The sequence below is a fragment of the Rhipicephalus microplus genome, chromosome 3, assembly GCF_043290135.1.
Source record: "Rhipicephalus microplus isolate Deutch F79 chromosome 3, USDA_Rmic, whole genome shotgun sequence".
Lineage (NCBI taxonomy): Eukaryota > Metazoa > Arthropoda > Arachnida > Ixodida > Ixodidae > Rhipicephalus > Rhipicephalus microplus.
In genome coordinates this window covers 137,345,678-137,367,751 of record NC_134702.1, presented here as the reverse complement: position 1 = coordinate 137,367,751, position 22,074 = coordinate 137,345,678, and the positions used below count along the sequence as shown (strand labels likewise).

At 44.4% G+C, this 22,074-nt stretch overlaps 1 protein-coding gene and 1 pseudogene across 1 annotated transcript; both read right to left on the bottom strand.

Moving 5' to 3' along the window:
• Positions 1-1,192: 1,192 nt before the first annotated feature.
• On the bottom strand, positions 1,193-18,229 carry LOC119159941 (uncharacterized). Its single transcript, XM_075890313.1, has 3 exons — positions 18,055-18,229; positions 4,591-4,640; positions 1,193-1,470 (listed from the first exon to the last, which is right to left on the bottom strand). Exons 1-3 carry the CDS (start codon positions 18,095-18,097, stop codon positions 1,246-1,248), a joined length of 318 nt encoding a protein of 105 aa, XP_075746428.1. The 5' UTR covers positions 18,098-18,229; the 3' UTR covers positions 1,193-1,245.
• Positions 14,548-17,816, bottom strand: LOC142802645 (uncharacterized; annotated as a pseudogene).
• Positions 18,230-22,074: the final 3,845 nt, after the last annotated feature.

The following is a 22,074-nucleotide window of genomic DNA, read 5'->3' as shown; positions in this document are numbered from 1 at the left end:
CTGGTGTAGACAAGCAGATTGAAGACATCGTCTGCGATAACTTAGAGAACATGCGACAAATTATCAGACTCAAGCATGTGCTCGTTACACAAGCGGCAAAAAGCGATGATGCCGTGAATATACGCGATGTTCGATTCGGTATACGCCTATGCCTGAGTAGCCAATTGATTTCGTGCAGTCGTCAGGCGTCCAGCGCTGTTGTCAAACAAGTTACGAATATCCTCTTTGAAAGTGTCCCAGCTGGTAATATTGGCTTCTTGCGCCTCGAACCACACTCGTGGTGAACCATCAAGGTGAAAAACGCGTTGGCGAGCATGAGTGCCGGTTCCCATCCGTAGCCGTCACTGACGTATTCATACACGTTAAGCCACTTGTCAACGTTAACGCCATCCTGTACAAAAAACACGCCAGAATCACGAGCAGTACTACGTAAGTATGAGTCACGAAAAGGGCGGATTGTATCCTGTTCTGTTACACCGAATGTATCCAGATGAGCGCGATACGCTCTGCCCTTTCTGCAAAGGGAAAGAGGCACTCTAGCACAAATCTTAGCTGAGTTTTAAAACCTTAAGAATACCTCACCTGCACTTCCCCCCAACACACCCAATCCCCAACCCTTCGAGTGATGGGAGACCTTGTTGTCCAGCCCCACTCTGCCGACTCCGCTTGCATTGACGGTTAGGGGCCAGGAATTACCAGAAACATGCGGGTCCTGAGAATAGGGAACCATCCCGTCTGGTGCAAGCACGTACCACCGAATATTAGAGCTCAATAAAGTTGATTCTCTCTCTCGCCCTCTCTCGTGAAGACGACGTTACTTCAGCCTGTGACATGGTTGGACTCACGATGATACGTCTGTTGTGGAGCTTCGTGATAAGTACAGGGAATCGCCAGCAGCTCCACTACAAATATGTTATGTAAAATGAGACGAGACGCGAGTATTTGTGAGTGTACTGACATCGAGCAAGACGGAGCACAGCATGTACGAAGAGCAAGCCATTCCTCTTCCTCCTTTTCTGTACGGAGAACGTTTCACTCTTCATGCGCTAGCTACGTAACAATATTATGCGCTGCCAGAAAGAACTATTTGCTTCGACTGTTCAACGTTTTGCTTCAGTTGCTTCAACTGTTTCTTAAGATGCATAGCCTGGTACAGAAAATTGAAAATAAAGAAGACGCGTAAACATGAAAAAACAGTGGGCATGACCGTGTCATGTATTACACATTTATTAACACGAAACTACATCACTCAGGCACTATGCGAAATCCATAAGGTCCCCAATCCAGGCGGACGTTCGCCGTGGCACTTCCGTCTTGAAGTCGCAAAGGCGGGAAGCCTATTCTTTGAAGAAACTTGTTTGCTCTCCTCAAAGCAAGGTTCAACCAGTGTTCAAGCTGCGTCTGATACCGCCTCGAATTGCGACTAGGCCAGGATCCCCCAAGATCCCACTCCCCTCTGTTGTATTGCACCTATATAAATAATGAAAACAGGCAAATCAATTGTATGAGTGATGTTACTAGTGGCGTACAATTTTTTGCATAAACTCCGTTAAGAATTCATTATTAATTGCATTAAACGCATATTCGTATAAATATGCACAATGGGATATTTTGAGATAGTGGTGCGTGGGTATACATGTGAATAAAAGTGTATTGAGTTCACAAGCTCCAACATCAAACAAGCTTCGAATGACGAGTGTTAAGCATTCTTATTCTTACAATAAAACATCCCCAGTGCTTACACATCACTAAAATGTACAAAATATAACGCTTTTGATTATTTATGAATAATAAATTAATTAACATCATGATAAACCATAAATACGTAAACAGAAATTTTGTGCATGTGCCAACACAGAAAGAAAAGAATGTAGATTGGTTATTCTTCTGGTTCCATTAAGATAATTACCCAATTCCACGCAGGCATTTACCTAGACGAACACAGAAATATAGGCTCCAAAATACAAAATCATGGGCACGAATAAATGCATTCCAATGGCACGTAAAGATATTTTTAACTTGGTTCTTTGAGCTGTAGTAAATCGCTTACAGGTAAAAAAAAGGATCCTGCAGCTTCCAACTTGCCACAGAATGCGCACATTGCAGAAAGAGCCTGACCAGACCTTTCTTTGTTGGTAGAACTTCAGTTTCGGTATTCGACAGCGCAGCCTCTTTATTGTCACTTCTAGTTTCCGAGTTTCACAAAAGGATCGACGCCTGGAATGCAATATGTGCTTATACTCGGTTGAAATGCTCAGTTCTGTAGCTGCAAATCTTTCCATAATGTTTCGCCTGCGAAATTAAATCTATTAAAAATGGACTGAACCATGATTCTTCTTTGTCGTCAGCCACATCACAAACAAATCGCACATAATGATTTAGAGATACGCAGTGGACACCATTCGAAGAACAATGAATAATGGTATACTGGGAGGCTCCCTACCTAAAAAAACTGCCAGGTCTGTGCTGAACACACTGCACTGTTTCGGCGAAAGCTAGTAGAACGGTCTTTTCAGAGCTTGGGTAGCGACTGCAAGCACATCTATATATGCACTACGCTATAAATCATTGTTTAGTAGGCAGGCATTCATTATGCTTTTCCCCCACATAATCTCTCACAGTGGGAATGCGCCACAGTTAATAGGTGAACAAGATAAAGCTTTTGCAAAGGGTTGGAGCATTCTACGACTGACTCGTTGCACAGTTCACATTATTTGACACCAGGTTGTTACTTTGCTGCTTTGAAACACTTCAGTACTCATGTTAACACGATTCTTTTCTCGACACATTGGATGCCTGTATAAGGCAAGTTTGCAAAGAAGTTCCTAGCACCGGCGTGGTTCAGTGGCAGAATACTGGGCTAGCACGCAGGTTCCAGTCCCATTCGGGTTTTTTACTCTTTTTTTCTTATTTGGTATGACAGCGCTTACGGACAGCGACGGCGGTGGCGGCGATGGACAACTACGGCGTGCATGCGACCCCTGTTGGGATCTCATATCAGCTTTCGCTGTAAAAAATTTTGATAATTGACGACATTGCGGGTAATTTGCTAACGCACTTGTAGTAGTGCACCGAAGTGCAGTAATGCAGTTTTCAAGAGCGCATCAAGTGCAGCGCCGCTTCGATCACACGCAGCCTCATCCACGGAAGGACGAGTGCGTGTAAAGTGCTAAAGAGATTTCACGAAGAAGGCTTCAGAAAGGACACTTTTTCAGCTTTTGCTTTGACCATGCTGCGTATTCCACGCAGGCTTGGTAATCCTTGCCGTGTTCGTATTTATTTGTCGGATGAAATTTGAATACGCGCACAAGCGTAAGTATCATGGGAGTGGCCACCTTTTTAAAGCATTTGTAGTCACAGTTCCCGTAAGCATCTTTCTGAAAAGTAGTGGGTTGTTATCTGACAAAGAAGTATTTTTGTTAGTGCTAGATCAAGAGATCCAAAATTAAACACATTGCTTCGCAGGCCATAGCCTAAGCTTTTCTCTCATTGAGCACGTGTATGCCTGAGAATAGCTGGGATGCGTGTAAGTGTTGAAGTGGTGTGTCTGTTGTATACTAGACAGCACGTGCGTTTCATTCTGCGCATTGAATCTTCTTTACGTAGTTGTTCATCAGCTTCCTCTCCTAATGAACATTATTTAAAAAATCTGAAGCGAATCACACCATAAACGACCAGCATTCAACGTATTCGTATCGGTTGCTAATATCTAATTAAATTCCCGGCCTTCCTCTACATCTCTCTCTCTCTTTCTCTATGCTGACACGGTTAATTCTTTTAGTTAAGAACCAATGTACTAGAATTAAGAGACACGTAACCCATCATAAGCACATCTCGAAAAGTTGCGAAAGTTAGGTAGAGGTTGATTTGGAGCAAAGAGAAAGGTCATCGTGCGGGCTACTCCGAAAAAAGAGATATCTACTCCGGCTGATTCATTCATCATGATGGATGTGGGGTTTAACGTCCCAAAACCACCAAATTATTATGAGAGGGGCCATAGTGGAAGGCTGCGGATATTTCGACCAACTGGGGTTCTTTAACGTTCACCCAAGTCTGAGCACATGGGCCTACAGCATTTTCACCTCCTTCGAAAATGCAGCTGCCGCAGCCGGGGTACGATTCCGCGACATGTGGACCAGCAGTCGAGTACCTTAGCCACTAGACCACCGCGTCGGGGCAAACTGCACTCCGGCTGCTAAGGCAAACAATTCATAATAATTTCGTTTATTAGAAGCTCGAGGGCATATAACACCCACAAAAGTTGTTCAGTGAAAATGCATTCATTGATAAGCTGTGGTGTAAGCCATACTGCCTACATAAAATCAACACATTGTGTTATGGTCACATCTCCATCAATATCGTGAGAAGTTGTTATAAATGTTACTAATGCCACGACTTGTAAAGCTCTCAAATTCAGTGGTTTCTCAGTATGTATACCGAATAACCATTTTCGAAATATTTTCTACCGTATTATTTGCGGATTCCACAAGTGCTATTTCCACAGGTACTTTAAGGGATGTAAAGTAGCGGTAAATACGGCATCACATATTAGTATGTGTTTGGCAGCCAGCACCACAATTTTCTACTCACTGGATAAGCGAGCGTGCCAGCAGGAAACACGTCTTCACTGGTCAGGAAAACTGAAAGGTTAATAGGAAAAATACATTTTCAGTATATCATCCTGCATAAAACATACTAGTAGAACGAGATTGAAAAGTTGAATGCTGCCCTCGACAATTGTTGTAAAAATGACATTACAGCGTTTTCATGTCATCGATAATAGGGCTCTGAAGAATTCCTCTAAAATAAAAAAAACGAGGAAAAAAGTAGGGTCCTACTTTCTCAGACTTCAGCATCTTTATTAACAGTGCTTTTTCTTCAGAGTACCAATGTCGTAAGTTTTTGTTGTTTACGTTAATTAACTTGCACCATCTCGGCAACTGTACATTTTTAGGACACACATGAATGGTACTTCTAAAGGGTATATTAGAAACTGGAGAGATAACCAAGCCACTATTTCTGAATTTGACAGTAGGTATTCTCGGTGCAGTAGAGTTTACTCTTTTGTAGATACTACAATTTTTGATTGAAATACCATTATGCCAGCTTAATAGCATCAGAATGCAGTTTCCTGCCTTTCTGAGCATTATTCCTATCTAAATTAATTTGTTATGCGATCTTTTGCGGAAGTGTGATGTTGCATTTTTATAAGTCAGTAGTAATGCGAGGTTGATGCAAAATCGAATAGAAACAAACGGCTATATTGTCTTCAACACCAGTAACCTAGAAAGTGTATAAGCTAGAAGATACAGAACCGGTAAATCTCTACGTTTTTTTGTTAGTGCCATGTTGAATTTCGGCTGCTGCCACTGGTGGCCGCTGTGTGAATGCCTATTTCGGGGTAGAAGAAAAATTAGTCTATCTCCAACTAAAGGGGAGCGTGAGTAACATGCGAAGGAGTGCATAGGTCCACTCAATGTTTCGTTAATCACGGGTGCCTTGTCCGGTGTTAACACGTCCTTGCAAGTAGGGCACACCATGAATTCACTGAAATTGCTGTTGCTGTTACTTGTTCCGAACTCTTGTTGGAGCATGCCACGCGGGTTCATCGCAAAGCCACGCGGGAGCACGGAGGTTCGTCGCGCGTCTGCAGAATCTCGTTCCCCGACACACTCACATGATTGCGGAGAGATTGCAAGAAGGAGATTTAAGCCACAGTGTCTTACTTAGCCCCTTACACTTGCTGGAATGCGCTAGCGCGTGAGCGGATTCTGGCAGTACTTGGGCCAGCTGTTGCACATGCGCAGTAAGAGAAAGAAGACATCTTATTAAGTATAGATCACCCAAACATGGGGGAGGGAACCCTTGTCCGGGTTGCCTATTGTCACGATGAGTCACAATGATGACACTATGATGGCACAATGGCACTATGATGATCTCGGCGACCAACTGGGCCCGTTGAACCAAGGCCTGGCGGACCTTGGGAGGTCCGTTGCAAAGGGCATTGCCCCACAGCTCTTTGGTGTTAAAGGGGTGTCCGGTAACGGGGATGGGAGGAAACAATTTTGTGGCGCACTCCACGGTGACATGAAATATTGTTGGGGAGCTGCCACAGCCCCGGCAAGAGCCTGCGTTGTGGTCAGGGTAGATTTTATGCATGGAGAGGAGGCTGGAAAATGTATGCGTTGGGAGGTGGCGGAGTGCCACCTTTTCCTCTCGCGACAACGACGGTGAGAGCAGGTGCATGGGGCGCCTAGCCCTACTGTAATATGCCAATATGTCTCGTATGTCAGTGGAGGGCCCACTTGATCTGGACTCCCGGCCTCGCCATGGCGGGCAGTTGGGTGGGTGAGTTCTCAATCGACTGCGTGAGCGCGGCCATTACCCGAAAGAAAGGCGTTCAGAGAAAGTGGATACGCTGTAGACTTCATGTGTCGATGTGATGTTTGTTGCCTTGGGTAGGATGTGGTGCGCCGCCTTGGAAAAGCCGCTTCCCATCGAAGAGGCTCGGCATGCACGTTTTGAATCAGTTGATACATAAACTTCCCTAGGAACGTCAAGAGCGTGTCGGACAGCAAGCGAAACACAAAAGAATTCGCCATCTGCAGGAGTAGAACTCTGCAACAAGTAACTTCGCGCTGCCATCCGACACTACCACAGTGTACCTGTTGCGGTATCGTGCACAATTGGTGTACAATGTATTACTCTCAGGGATGTCCCTGAGCGCATCAGGTACCCAAGACGGCTGCGGCGGCGTCCCGCGTCAAGCTCAGTACTCATGTTTCGGGGGAGTGGATACACATTCAAGGTTCGATGTATACCCAAGGTGAAACACCCATGGCGGTGTCTTCGACGTGATTGTGCAAGACTGAGTATCCCAGTCGCAAAATGACGGGTCGCCCAGTGGGCGTGAGCAAGAGGCAATACCTTTGGTTGGTCCACTGAATTTTCAATAGTTCACAGAGTGTTTTGTGGGTCCCTAGGGATAGTAGTCGTGTAGTGGCAGTGTAGTGTGGGAGGCCATGGGTGAACTTGGTCGCCTTTCGCAGCGTTACGCTGTCCCGTGTCTGCTCCGGCTGGGTAATTGTGTCGAAAGGGGGATGGTACGTGATACGATGGATTACACAGGCCTGCACCCGTGGCAGCTGATCACGTTGTCGCAGTCCCCGGCACTTGTTTGATACCCGTCGTATTATGGCAAGAATCTGCTTCGTTTGTCGGGACAAAAGAGAGTTGGCTCTTTCGTTCGCTTGAACGCGCAAGCCAAGCACGCGAGCATTGCCCACCTGAGGAATGGCAGCCCCACCCCGGTGGTCTAGTGGCTAAGGTACTCGGCTGCTCACGCGCAGGTCGCGGGATCGAATACCGGCTGCGGTGGCTGCATTTTTGATGCAGGCGATAATGCTTTAGGCGAGTGTGCTCAGATCCAGGTGCACGTTAAAGAATCCCAGGCGGTCGAAATTTCCGGATCCCTTCACTACGGCGTCTCTCATAATCATATGGTGGTTTTGCGACGTCAAACCCCACAAATCCATCAATCTTAAGGATGACAACGCCATCAACGTGCACAACATCTGGTGCGGGCACGGCACCGCACCAGAGATGCATGTGTTTCAACCGCTCAATTTGCAGGCCACGATTACCTGGGCTGTCTGCTCCTACCTTGCTGGCACGTGCGCACTGGTCCCCGATGGCACTTCACCGGCTTGGCCTGCGTCTGCATTTTTCATGCCGACGCTGAACAAGCAAATCTGGACGCACATCTGGCCGCTAGGGGCATCGACGACTACGCCTGACGGAACCGGCTCAGCATATTTAAGGGAATCACCGGCAGATCACCTCGGGCACGGCACCGCACCAGAGATGCATGTGTTTCAACCGCTCAATTTGCAGGCCACGATTACCTGGGCTGTCTGCTCCTACCTTGCTGGCACGTGCGCACTGGTCCCCGATGGCACTTCACCGGCTTGGCCTGCGTCTGCATTTTTCATGCCGACGCTGAACAAGCAAATCTGGACGCACATCTGGCCGCTAGGGGCATCGACGACTACGCCTGACGGAACCGGCTCAGCATATTTAAGGGAATCACCGGCAGATCACCTCGGGCACGGCACCGCACCAGAGATGCATGTGTTTCAACCGCTCAATTTGCAGGTCAGTGACTACAAATACGCCGTCTGTGTTAGGAGTAGCAATTACTGTTTGATTGCGGTGTCGTGCCCAGCCGAATGGTGTGATGCTTTGAAACGATCTTTGTCACGAATATCTCGTTTCTGTCTGGTAATCTTTGATATGCTGCTCATGCTGTCGGGTGATATTGAATCGAACCCAGGGCCTATGAGCAAGATCGAGTCTGAGGCTTTCGCCGCAGCTATGTTAACCATACAGAAATTAGAGGAAGGGCATGCAGCCTTGTCAGCGCAATTAAGCGAGACCATTGAAAAACTGACGGCTTCTACGAACGAAGTGGCTCGTTTGACTGAACGCATTTTAGCGCTTGAATCATCTGTCGCGTCACGTTCGGCAACTGGTACCGGTACGCCTAATAACTCCCTGCACCAAATTTCGGATCATTTGACCGAGATTACGTCCAGGTGTAACGATACCGAAAACAGACAGAGGCGGTCTAACTTGCTTTTTTTTGGAATAGAAGATGACCCTAAGGAGGGATGGGCAGCATCTGAAAAAAGAATAATCGAATTCTGCTCCGAAAAATTCAACATTTCTTTGACTGGCGCACAATTCGAGCGTGTGCACAGGCTGGGGAAATTCAGAGACAGCAAACAGAGACCCATAATAGCCAAACTGACTTTCTTTAAAGATAAGCAGCAAATTCTTGCGTCAGCTCCAAAACTAAAAGGGTCAAAATATTCTATCGGAGAAGATTTTTTTCTAGCTACGCGACAGGCACGAAAAAGCCTAATTGAATTCGCTAAAACGCAAAGAAAACCGTTTAAGCTCTCAGTTGACAGGCTACGCATGGATGGCAAAACCTACATACTTGATCATGCCAGCAAAACTGTTATTCTATCGGAAAGATAGCTCGCAACCAAAACATGTCCACCTAAACACCACCAGAAACCTAAATCACATTTGGCGACCCCTTCTTTTCTGATATCATTTACTAACATTAGAAGCATAATACCCAAGCGCGATACAATCTGCTCTTTTCTGGAAGACAACAATTCAGATATACTCGTGCTCACGGAAACTTGGCTATACCCTGCAATCACAAATAACGAAGTTCTTGCTGGCAGTGAAAGATATAACATATACCGCAAAGATCGCGTCGACAGGAGAGGTGGTGGTGTACTTCTTGGTGTAAAAAATACAATCTCTTCGTATGTACTGAATCTTGACTCACCCATTGAAATAATTTGGATAATGTGTGTGACTAAACACGCTAAAATTCTGGTTGGCAATTGTTACCGTCCGCCTGATTATAATAACACATTTGTACGTGATCTTCGTCATAGCATCAAAAATGCCAAAGATCTTTGCCCTACTGGTGTAGTTTACCTATTCGGTGACTTCAACCTCCCGCTGATTGATTGGACAAACTTCTCATCACCATGCTGCCTTTCCACAGAATTCATTAACTTAGTCTTGGACTTTAACCTCTCGCAAGTCATTGATCAACCAACCCGTGGTTTAAATACGTTAGACCTATTACTAACTAATGCTCCTGATTCAGTGAGGACAGTCTCTTGCCTAAAGGGCTTCAGTGATCACAATTTAATCGAGGTAACGTTGGACTTACCTGTACCATTTGCAGGAATATCCAAAAAGAAAATTCGGGACTACAGCAAAGCAGAGTTTGACAAAATAAGTGCACAGCTCGAAGAATTTTTTAGCAATGTCCTCTTTCCGTCATTCTACAACAGGTCTGTAAATGAAAACTGGGTGCTTTTTAGAGACAAGATGTCTTCATTGATAAACCAATATATCCCTGTTATCACTGTTTCTAATGATCTATCTAATCCCTGGTTCACTAAATCCCTCCGTAAGCAAAGAAACAAGAAAAAACGCCTGTACTGCAATGCCAAACGCAGTGCTACGCCCTCCGCTTGGGAAAAATACAAGCAGTACTTGACTGACTACTGTAAAGCAATATGCAACGCCAAAGAAAAATATTTTCACAACGACCTACCTTCTCTTCTGCAAAATAATCCAAAGAAATTCTGGCGCCTCATATCCCCTGACCACGGTTCCAACCAGTTGTCATTACTTAATGAAAACAACATTCCGCTTTCAGACTACGAGTGCTCCACTACTTTTAATACCTTTTTTTCATCTGTATTTAGCCAAGAAGATTCTTCTGACGTACCACATATCCCTGATTACAACTTCCAATACATGCAGCCTATTGAAATTACGGTGGAGGGTATCGCGTGTCGAATTAAACAGATTAAGGCATCCTCATCAGCTGGTATAGATGATATCAACTCTAAGGTAATTAAAAATACTGTTTCCATATCTAGCATTACATTATACCACATTTTTCGACAGTCGCTATCGTCTGGAAAACTTCCAGACGACTGGAAAATAGCCAAAGTAGTACCCATTTTTAAATCCGGAGATAAGAACTCACCTAAAAATTATCGCCCAATCTCGCTCACATGCATATGTTGCAAACTCCTCGAACACATAATCGCCTCCCACGTATACAGTCACCTCGAGACTAACAAATTCTTCTTTTCAAACCAGCACGGATTCAGAAAGGGCATGTCATGCGAAACACAGTTACTAGAATTCACTACAGACATTCATTACAACATAAATAATGGCCTACAGACTGATTGCATATTTCTTGATTTCGCCAAAGCATTCGATCGTGTCGCCCATTGTCGCCTTATTTCAAAATTATCTGCCCTCCGATTAGACTCCCTCACTTTATCTTGGCTACGCAATTTTCTGTCACTTCGCAAGCAGTTCACAATCGTTAATAATTCTTCCTCTCCCTCTTCGTATGTCTCTTCTGGCGTCCCACAGGGGAGCGTTCTTGGCCCATTACTTTTTCTTATCTACATCAACGACCTCCCAACTAACATATCATCGCATATCAGAATCTTCGCTGATGACTGCATGCTCTACAGACCTATAAACTGTCCTAACGATCACTCCATCCTTCAAGATGATCTGAACACTATTTCTAACTGGTGCAGCACTTGGCTTATGAGGTTGAATACTAATAAGTGTAAAGTTGTTTCTTTTGGACGTAAACAGGTCATATCTAACTTCACTTACCATATGCAATGTGACAGGCTCTCCACGGCGACTTCTTACAAGTATCTTGGCATCCACCTCACACCAGGGCTTTCCTGGTTTGATCACATCACTAACGTTTGTGCAAAAGCCTCCAAAACATTGGGGTATTTACGCCGAAACCTTCGTCGTTGTCCCACTAACATTCGCAAAATGTCATACCTAACTTTCGTCCGCCCGCAACTTGAATATGCCTCATCTGTTTGGTCCCCTTCCGCTCAGTATCAAATTAACATGCTGGAAACAATCCAGAACAGAGCCACCCGTTACATTTCTAGAAACTATGACATCAATTCCAGTGTGACTCAGCTTAAACTCCATCATTCCCTCCAAGCATTAAATGTTCGTCGTCACGTGTCCTTGTTATGCCTATTTCATAAGTACGTCTACAGTAACAAAACATCGTCGTTGCACCTTCAACGCCCGCTCTACACGTCACGCAGATTACATAACCATCTCAGCTTCACTCGCATTTTTGGAAACACGAACGCGTTCAACACATCCGCACTACCACAAGCCATCCGCATGTGGAATGATCTTCCCGACGATATCGCCTCTGATAGCAACCCCAACACGTTTCGGCAAAAAGTTCAGACGCATTTCCTTAATATTTCATCTTGACGTTCTTTTACTTCTTTTCCGAGGGTTTTTATGTTACGGAGTGTTCTTATATACTTCATCGCCATGTTTACGTATTGCTGACTTATTGCTTTGTTAATTTTTTTTGTTATTACTAACCGACATTGTACCGTTTTTATTTTGAAATTTACATGCGATTTTTCACTGTAACCCCCCTTACTCAATGCCTTCTGGCCTGTAAGGTATTTTCAATAAATAAATAAATAAACAATCTGAGGTGGTGGCGTGATTCTACATGCCCGGATAAGAACAAGCTTGAAATTTTGAGGGAATCAGGGCAAGCTGCACTGTCGTGCGTAGACAGGTAGGATGGCTGGCGACGCCGCACACCAGGTTTAACCCCGCCATAACGTTTCGCACAATAAGTAAGCTCTGGAACCTCTACGAAGTTTTATCATCCAAGCGAAATTCGTCGCGAAGCCCCGTTTTTTACTTTTTTTTTAAATTTGATAAGTCACGCACTTTTGAACACGTATACTAAGTTATAGAACATATTACATATATACCGTATTTCAAACTCGCTTACGCTCAGGGTAATTTGAAGAATATGTAAAAATATTTTGTGAAATTTAAGTACAACATGCATGAAAATGCATACATGAAATATAGGCACAACCCCATTTTTATCTTCGGTAAACACTTACACACTCTCAAATAAGTTATATTTTAAGCATCATAAGTTTACCTTGCACAAAAGAAACATATTTTATTCTGTATCAAAAATATCGTGCTTAAAATAATAAGAACACAGTTTATGCCGTTAGAAATAAATCATGTAGTTATAGAAGCAATAGATCTTGTTTATAAAAAATAAGAACATGAAAGAGGCTCTACCAGGATAACTTGAGCGCAATGTCCGACTACCACTACCACTAAACAAATAGTCCCGCTCACGTATATAGGAATGTTGCCTGATAGCGCAGCTAGCAAGGGGCCTGCTTACAACGTCTTTCCGGGCACGTGCTTATTTGTGCGGGCTTGGCGCGCATTTGGCGTTGCTGTGGAAATAGCGCTAGCTTCTGATGTAGCACCCGGCCACAGAGATTCTCACTCTGTCCTAGTTCCTTCATCCATCTTAGTGAATGCACACCACGCCGGACAAATTGGTGCAGTGAAAGAGCACACGCCTGGCGCAAGTGTTCGGGAAGTGAAGTACAAAGTGAAGATAATGACGAATAGGGCACGTCTCGGCATGAAAAAGCTTTGTTTTTGTTTACAACATAAAATGGCCAAATAGCTGCTATAACAACTCTCCTGTAAAAAAAAAAACTAGTGCGCGGCAAACAAACACAGCGTCACCCAGAACTAAATTGATTTTAAAGGACCCAACATGTTGGCGGGTGAGTCACACTCATGGCACGAGAAGATGTTGATATTTGCCACCTAGCCATAAATCCCATCAATGAAAAATTATTTTTCGCTGCTACCTAAACTGCAAGCTACAGGGATTATTCAGCATACACTCTAGATTACCGTGAACGATTTTGAATGTCTTGTTTATGTTATATCCCGACACCAGGCACATGGTATCACATCTTTATTACTGAGGCGCACACTGCCAGCCTCAACACAAGCAGTACAAAAACAGAATAACACCCTCCAGATACTGTGGACAGTATATGTACACACGCTATCTCTCGGCGCATGCGCAACTGGCAGTAGCTTGAGAGCATGCATACAAACCCCGCGACTGACGTCACAACACTTCCTTCACGCACAATTTTAGAAACTATCATAAGTCAGGCGCTCAGGTGGGCGCCGTTGCCTTGTGCTACGTCGTAAGGGAACCGGCTGCTCACGATTTTCGGGAAGTGAGAGTCTCGTGGGTGACGACGAATCTGAGCTTTGGTTGGTCGTCGATGTAGCATTTGTGATGTCCGATGCATGTGGTAGTTCCACTTCCGGTGGTGGGTCCTGTTGTGCCGTCGGTTCGATGTCCGATGGTCGCAAATGGTCCGCGTGCACAAACCGCACTTTGTTTCGCACATACACTAAACACGTCGAAGAAGATTTCACACACGTCACTTCTCCAGGCCACCAGTTCACAAGCTGCCCACGCACAGAACGCACCAGTACACGATCACCAACAGCGAACACTCGAGGTGAACCTCGGAGCCTGTCAGCAGACTTTTTTATTTCTGCGGTCTTAGCTCTCATCTGATTTGTTACGTCCGGGCGCAGCAGTGACAATCGGGTCCGCAGCTTCCTTCTGACAAATAATTCAGCAGGGGTTCTTCCCGTGAAAGTGTGAGGTGTGGTTCGATAACAAAACACGAAGTTATCTATCCTGTGTTGCAGTGTTCTGTTTGTGCCCTTTTCCGAGTCTTCTAGCACTTGTTTGAGCAGTGCTTTTTTTTGTTGTCTGAACTGCGCGCTCCGCCGCACCGTTAGACTGCGGATGGTACGGCGGCGTTAGTGTGTGCCTCACACCATTAGCTTGAAGGAATTCTTTGAACTCAGCTGCCCGAAACTGCGGCCCGTTGTCCGTCACTACCTCCAGCGGAAGGCCATGCGCCGCGAACCATGAACGCACTACTTCAACGGTCTTCGCCGCGGTGGTTACACTCATTATCTTAATTTCAAGCCATTTGGAATAGGTGTCGATAGCGAGGAGAAACATCCTTCCCTTTTCTTCAGCGAAGTCTAATTGCACACGCTCCCACGGATTCTGGCATATTTGCCACGAGGACAAGGGTACGGGTTGAGCTGCAGGGAGAACCGTTTGGCATATTGCACATTTGCGCACTGTGTTTTTGAGGGCTTTGTCCATTCCCGGCCACCATACTACTGACCTCGCTAATGCTTTCATTCGGGTTATACCCAAGTGCTGCTCGTGCAGCAACTGCAAAACATTCTTGTGCAATGATTCCGGTACTACCACTCTGTTTGTCCATATAACGCACCCGTTGTCTACACTGAGCTCGAGCCGGCGTACCCAGAACGGCTTTAGCTGCTCCGGCACGGTCTTGGGCCATCCATGCCAGATCATGTCGCGTACAGCCCTCAGCACTTTATCGCATCCTGTTTCTCGACTGACATCATTTGACGTTAAAGGCAAGTCGTTTAGTGCTGAAAAGTAGATTTCTTCGCACTTGCTACCTGTGTCAGGTAACGGTAAACGGGACAATGCGTCTGCATGCTGGATAGCTGATCCTGGTTTGTGTTTGATTCTATAGGTGTAGTCGGCCAAAAATGTCAGCCAACGATGCACTCGTGCCGTGGCTACTGCACTGCCCCGCCGTTTAGGGTCAAACAAAATTGTCAAAGGTTGGTCATCTGTTATTATGTTAAAGGGCCGTCCGTAAAGGTACTTATGAAATTTTTTTACAGCAAGCACAATACTAAGTGCTTCTTTCTCAATCTGCCCATAGTTACGTTCGGCCGCTGATAATGACCGCGAAGCATAAGAAACCGGCTTTTCCTCACCGTTCACCAAGTGCGATAGCACAGCCCCTAACCCGTAATCAGAAGCAGCACATGTGATCCAGATTTCTTTTTTTACGTCATACAACTGCAACACAGTCTTATCAGTCAACAGTTCTTTGCATCTTTCGAATGCTTCATTACATTCGCGTGACCAGTGCCATGTAGTTTCTTTTCGCAACAAGTTGTGCAGTGGTTCCAAGATCGATGCTAAATTTGGCAAAAATTTTCCGTAGTAATTAATCAAACCTAAAAAAGCCTTCACCTGACTCACGTTAGTGGGCCTTGGCGCTTTTCTGATAGCTTCAACTTTTTCCGCTGTTGGGTGTAAGCCGTGCTTGTCGATCTCGTGTCCCAAGTATGTGACGCGTTGCTGAAAGAAGCTGCATTTCCTTGCGTTCACTTTTACGCCGTGTTTACTTAGGCGTTGAAGAACTTGCTCCACCCTTTCATAACACTGCCCGTCGTTCTCACCAGCGATGACTACATCATCAATGTAGCACGCGGTTCCAGGCAGATTACGCAGTATCTGGTCCATGACAGCCTGGAAAATAGCTGGTGCGCACGCTACGCCATACGGCAAGCGGCGGAATCTAAACAGACCTAGGTGGGTGTTAATAGTGAGCAGTTCCTGCGCTTGTTTGTTTAGTTCGAGTTGCAAGTACGCTTTTGAGAGGTCTATGATAGAAAACACAGTTCCACCCTGAAGATTTGCGAATGTGTCTTCAGGAAGTGGCAAGGGATACTGATCGACCTTGATGGCTGGATTTACTGTGACGCGATAGTCGCCACATAATCTCAGTTCTTGAGTGTTCTTTTTTGGAACAATCACAAGAGGCGTTGCCCATGGACTATGTCTGACCTTATATACGACTCCAGCTTTTTCTAGCTTGACCAATTCTTGTTCAACGCGCTCGCGCAAAGCGTATGGCACTGGTCGCGCTTTCATAAAGACAGGGCGCGCGTCATCCTTCAATTCAATGCTGCATTCGAATCCCTTAATTGTACCAAAACCCGCGCCAAACACTTCGGGAAATTTCTCAGCAAGCAATGCCTCCTTAGCCACCACATTTACTGAAAATACTTCCTGCCAATTTATTTTGATTTTAGAAAGCCAATCTCGGCCAAACAACGTGGGCATTCTAGCACCCTGCGTTTCTTTCGCTATGACAAGTGGCAGTTCAAAACACTGGTCTTGGTATTGCACCTTTACATCCATAATACCAACAGTAGGGACCGTCGTGCCATTGTACGTGGCTAGTTTGACATTTGCTTGCCTGCAAGAGGCGTTTGGGAAGTGTTTAGCACGCTCTGTTTCTGACATTATTGACACCGCTGCGCCCGTGTCAAGTTCCATGGGTATCACTTTATCATTTATGCAAACCTTGATTACAATGGCGGGCATACCTTCTTTGTGTTTCGTATTATACAGAGATAGCAGTTCGTTAGTATTTTCTTTCTCGCATTCTTCGCTCTCTACTCTATTTACAAGCTTAGATTTGCACATTTTAGCAACATGACCCCTTTTTGTACACCTATAACAGGTACTGTTCAGAAATCGGCAACTCACGGGTGAATGCTGTCCTCCGCAACGATGACACATTCTTTTCGTTTGTTCTTTCGCTGCCCCATTTTCCTTGTCCCAGCTGGACTGCGTCGGCGCTTCCCTCGAAGGTGCTTTACTCGGTTGTGAGATTTTCCGTTGCCAGTAGATGTCCTCCGTTTCTACAGCTGCTCCTTTAGAACTGGTTTGCAGCATTTCTTTCGTGTCTTGTGTTGCCGCTTCCATGGCCATGGCTACGCTGCATGCGCGTTCCCACGTTACTTCCTCGTCTGGCATTGCCAATAGCCTGCACCGTACTCCCTCGGTACGTATTCCAGCGACGAGCCGGTCACGCAATGCTTCGGTCAAAAAGGCACCGAATTCGCATGTTGCTGCGAGTTTCTTCAATTCGACTATAAAGTCTGCGACAGTCTCAGGCGGCTCTTGCTTTCGCTGGTGAAAACGATACCTTTCGGTGACCACGGAGGCTTGGGAGCGTAATGCTTCTTCAGAACGTCAACAACTTCCGTGAATGACGTCTTAGCTGGTGTTTTAGGCAGCAGCAAGCTCCGAAGCGTGACGTAGGCCTTCTCACCTATAGCCGTGAGAAAGATTGGAAGCTTCTTGTCTTCCGCGATGTCATTGGCCGCGGCAAATACTTCGAACCGCTCCAGGTATACCTCGAAGTTACCGTCCTCTTGTTGGAACTCGGGTAACTTACCGACAGTGGTCGCCATACTCAGTTCAAGCTGGTTAGAGTGGGATTCCTAGAAGCCTGCGGCGGATCCCATCCTCGTCGCCAGTTGTTATATCCCGACACCGGGCACATGGTATCACATCTTTATTACTGAGGCGCACACTGCCAGCCTCAACACAAGCAGTACAAAAACAGAACAACACCCTCCAGATACTGTAGACAGTATATGTACACACGCTATTTCTCGGCGCATGCGCAACTGGCAGTAGCTTGAGAGCATGCATACAAACCCCGCGACTGACGTGACAACAGTTTACAAATTTAATTACTGAAACATTAGGCACTATTGTGATGAACATTCGATAGTATCAGTACTGGTGAGCACACACGCTACAAAAGTGGCGTACATTCACCGATATAGGGCCTAATGTTATTACGAATTCCACTGGCGTCCTTAAAAAACAACAAAATGCAAGTGACTACTTACACATGACCAAAACGATGCATTCGAAGAACAAAAATGGCCGCATTGTACAAATTTTAGCCTCGTTCCTTAAGGTGAAAAAGTAAGTATGCCTTCACTGCAATGTCGGCTCTACAGAAAGAAACAGTGGCGTTAAAACTTACGCAGACGCTATAGTCCACATGTATTATTAAGTACAAAGACACCTCACACACAATGAATTGATTGTAGTCGCTCCTGAAGCATTGTTTTCAACTGTGACGCAAGTAAATAGGACTTTATTTAAACCTTTTTAGAATGCCATAAATGTACTTTATACATTTTACTTTCTCGTCCATCAGCTCCAATTTCTGAAGTTTATAATGCCGTAACAAGGCACCTTCAGTCTGTTCCGAGCTACGAATACATAAACATTGCGCTTGCTGCTACACTGGGCTTGCTATACAAGTACACTTTATCCTTATTCACGATACACAATGCTTAACCATAGTTTTCACAATATCGTTAGTAAATGCGTCCAGTTATGTGCATGGTACTTCTGAAATTCGGGAACCATTCATGTTGTCACCAATAAAGGCAAAACTCATTGGAGGTATCGTTTGTTGACCAGTTTGTCTACTATAGTACCCAATTATGCTCTGTTCAAAGAATAAACTATTGTAGAATCTTCATAGAATGTTTTACTGTTCCTTTACAATCTATTGAGGCTAGGACATTGAGAATGGGGCACGTGCGCACGCACAACCAGCGCTTTCACACTCAGTAGCTTCGGCCATTCAAAAAAAAAAAAAAAAGGTGAAAATGCTTTTGCGAGGCCCCACGAAGCTCCAGACGGCGTCGAATGTTTCCGGCAGTAATTGCAAATGTAAAAAAATAAGCACTTAAAATTCCAAACAAACAAACAAACAAACAAAAAAACAAACAAACAAACAAACAAACAAACAAACAAACAAACAAACAAACAAACAAACCAACAAACAAACAAACCAACAAACCAACAAACAAAAAAGATGAAACTGACTCGTTTCGGTAGCTCGCGATATATTTGGCTGAACACGCAGGTAGTGACGGGGATACAAGCTATATCAATAAGCCTGTACAAATAAGATAACTTGTTGTACCAGTAGAGACTAACATGCATTCGAAAAACCCACGTAATTTCATCGGTTCTAGAGATTAACAATTCTATACAGTGGATACCGAGACAGGCAGTTACGGCAGCATCAGGGAAAACTTGATTGGCCCTGTATTGCTAATCTTCATTGTTGTTCACTTATGTAAGTAACTCTTGTGATCACATTATTATAAAAAATCAAGTGATCTATCAACTGTTAGCTGGGTATATTATGCGGGAATTAGGTGTTGCAGTTCGCCACAAGCCATTCTAGCTACGAAAAGTGGCAAATAAGACTCCCTCGTTTAAATGCGGAGGTAAATCTGCTAAAGCAGATGGTGGGGTACGTGTCCGCCACCATTGCTTCATCGGTAGAACATCGGACGCACTATTAGAAGGTTGCAGGTTTAGTCCCCGTCTGTAGCAAGTAGTCTTTTCATGCATTTTAATTTATTGAAACCATAATACCTTCTCTGCAAATAACGTTCAGTGCGCTTTCCTTCACTTGTTTGTCACCTAGTTCTAATTCATGTTCGACAAAAAAAAAAGTAAAAAACGAGCACTTCAGTTCGTCTAGTTTTGTTCACTTATAGTCAGGGTTTCGTCGTGGCAGTGTTTATGCCTTCGGATAGTGTTAGATGGCTTATTGGTCAGCAGCCAGCTCGGTAGAAGATCCGGTGGCGTGACGCCAAAACTCAATAAGGAGAGTGTTCAACACTGGCTGTCATGGCGACGAGGAGAGATGAGTGCACGTTGGGACGACCACCACCACACCTTATTTGCTAGAGCATCTATCTATCTATCTATCTATCTATCTATCTATCTATCTATCTATCTATCTATCTATCTATCTATCTATCTATCTATCTATCTATCTATCTATCTATCTATCTATCTATCTATCTATCTATCTATCTATCTATCTATCTATCTATCTATCTATCTATCTATCTATCTATCTATCTATCTATCTATCTATCTATCTATCTATCTATCTATCTATCTATCTATCTATCTATCTATCTATCTATCTATCTATCTATCTATCTATCTATCTATCTATCTATCTATCTATCTATCTATCTATCTATCTATCTATCTATCTATCTATCTATCTATCTATCTATCTATCTATCTATCTATCTATCTATCTATCTATCTATCTATCTATCTATCTATCTATCTATCTATCTATCTATCTATCTATCTATCTATCTATCTATCTATCTATCTATCTATCTATCTATCTATCTATCTATCTATCTATCTATCTATCTATCTATCTATCTATCTATCTATCTACATTCTTGTGATCAGTAAAAATGAAGTAGATTGTCCTCTGAGGGTGCTCGAAACTTGAGATACCAAGATTCTGAAAATTTTGTGAACCCAATGACGCCAAAGTCCGATCCATAATCTATGAAATCAGTGACGTCCCACAGACAAATCCCGGCGAGAAGTTTAAAAATGATACTCGAAGCTTGATTTTCTCCTTTATTATCGAACCTACGATGTTAAAATTTATGACAGTAAAGTTCTCTTAGTACAATTCATCAATCAAATCGACTCATTACTCAGTTTATTTTGCACCCCTTCAATTTATTCTCGCTCCCTAACATGACAACTACAAATGACGCCCCCCATGATTTTGTTGGGTGTCTTGACCATTAGTTACAATTACAGTTATGTGTCACAAACACAACATTCGGGTTTTTAATACCTACTTCATAGCATCAAGAAGGCTGGCCAGCACTGCAGTCATCGAGATGAACATCGGCCATACCCCGGCAGTTTTTCTTCATATGATAGACTGCGCCGATTCTGTGAGCACAGATGAAACATGATCATTCCTGCAGATGTGAGCCCCGCCGCGGTGGTCTAGTGGCTAAGGTACTCGGCTGCTGACCCGCAAGTCGCGGGTTCAAATCCCGGCTGCGGCGGCTGCATTTCCGATGGAGGCGGAAATGTTGTAGGCCCGTGTACTCAGATTTGGGTGCACGTTAAAGAACCCCAGGTGGTCGAAATTTCCGGAGCCCTCCACTACGGCGTCTCTCATAATCATATGGTGGTTTTGGGACGTTAAACCCCACAAATCTAATCCTGCAGATGTGAAGATGCTCACCGTTTCTTAACTAAGAGTCTGCGCGCGGCCGAGTGCAGTGACGTAGCCGACGCACTAGCGTTCTTCTCGATGCTAAGGACTGCGAAAACAATTTCACGTAGGTGTAGGCACAGCAGTGGTAACATAGTTACGTGATTTATTTCTTGGCGAATTTTCTCTGAGTATGATTACAAAGCGCCAAAGGTAAAGAATGATTATGACTAACATAAGGTGAACATAAGAGATTAGAACATCAACACTCTCACGCTTGAATATGGCATGCAGTATTATAATCAAAAGCTGCGTACGTCTTCGGTTTTCTCGAACGCCCAAGTGCACTTAAGCTGTTTCTTGCACTTTGCTATGCCGCAGTAAGAAATTTACTCAGATCATTGTATATGAAACGCATATTGCAGCAGTATGATGTTGTATGAGCATATTGTATGAGTAGGTTTCATTTGGGCTGATTACCATCGTTAATCTAGTGTTCCCCAAATGAAGGCATCTCTAAGTGTGATCCCCCCAGCTGCCCGCCGTAAGTACAGTCACATTTGTCTGTTCAATAAAAATTTTTATCACTATTCAATCCTTCGTTAGCGATTAATAGAACCTGTTCCTTTCATTTCACGTCGTCGTAATCACAAAAAAAAGGCCACACAGCGACATATGCCCAAATAAATCTCCAGAGAACTTCTAATGATTGAAATTTCCTGCCTGCGTATGTAACGACTACACTGATTCCTCTAATTTCAAGCATATGCTTAAAACGATCTTCCCCTATTTACCCCCTGTTATGTTTTTCTCAAGACCCGCCGTGGTTGTCTAGTGG

Bases quoted from the DNA above. Each gene is read 5' to 3' on its own strand.
- LOC119159941 (XM_075890313.1), bottom strand. From the start codon at position 18,097: ATGCGGCCATTTTTGTTCTTCGAATGCATCGTTTTGGTCATGT. The intron at 4,641-18,054 runs GTAAGTAGTCAC...TTAACCTTTCAG, and splicing joins ATGCATCGTTTTGGTCATGT to TTTTCCTGACCAGTGAAGAC. The intron at 1,471-4,590 runs GTGAGTAGAAAA...TTATTTATATAG, and splicing joins CTGGCACGCTCGCTTATCCA to GTGCAATACAACAGAGGGGA.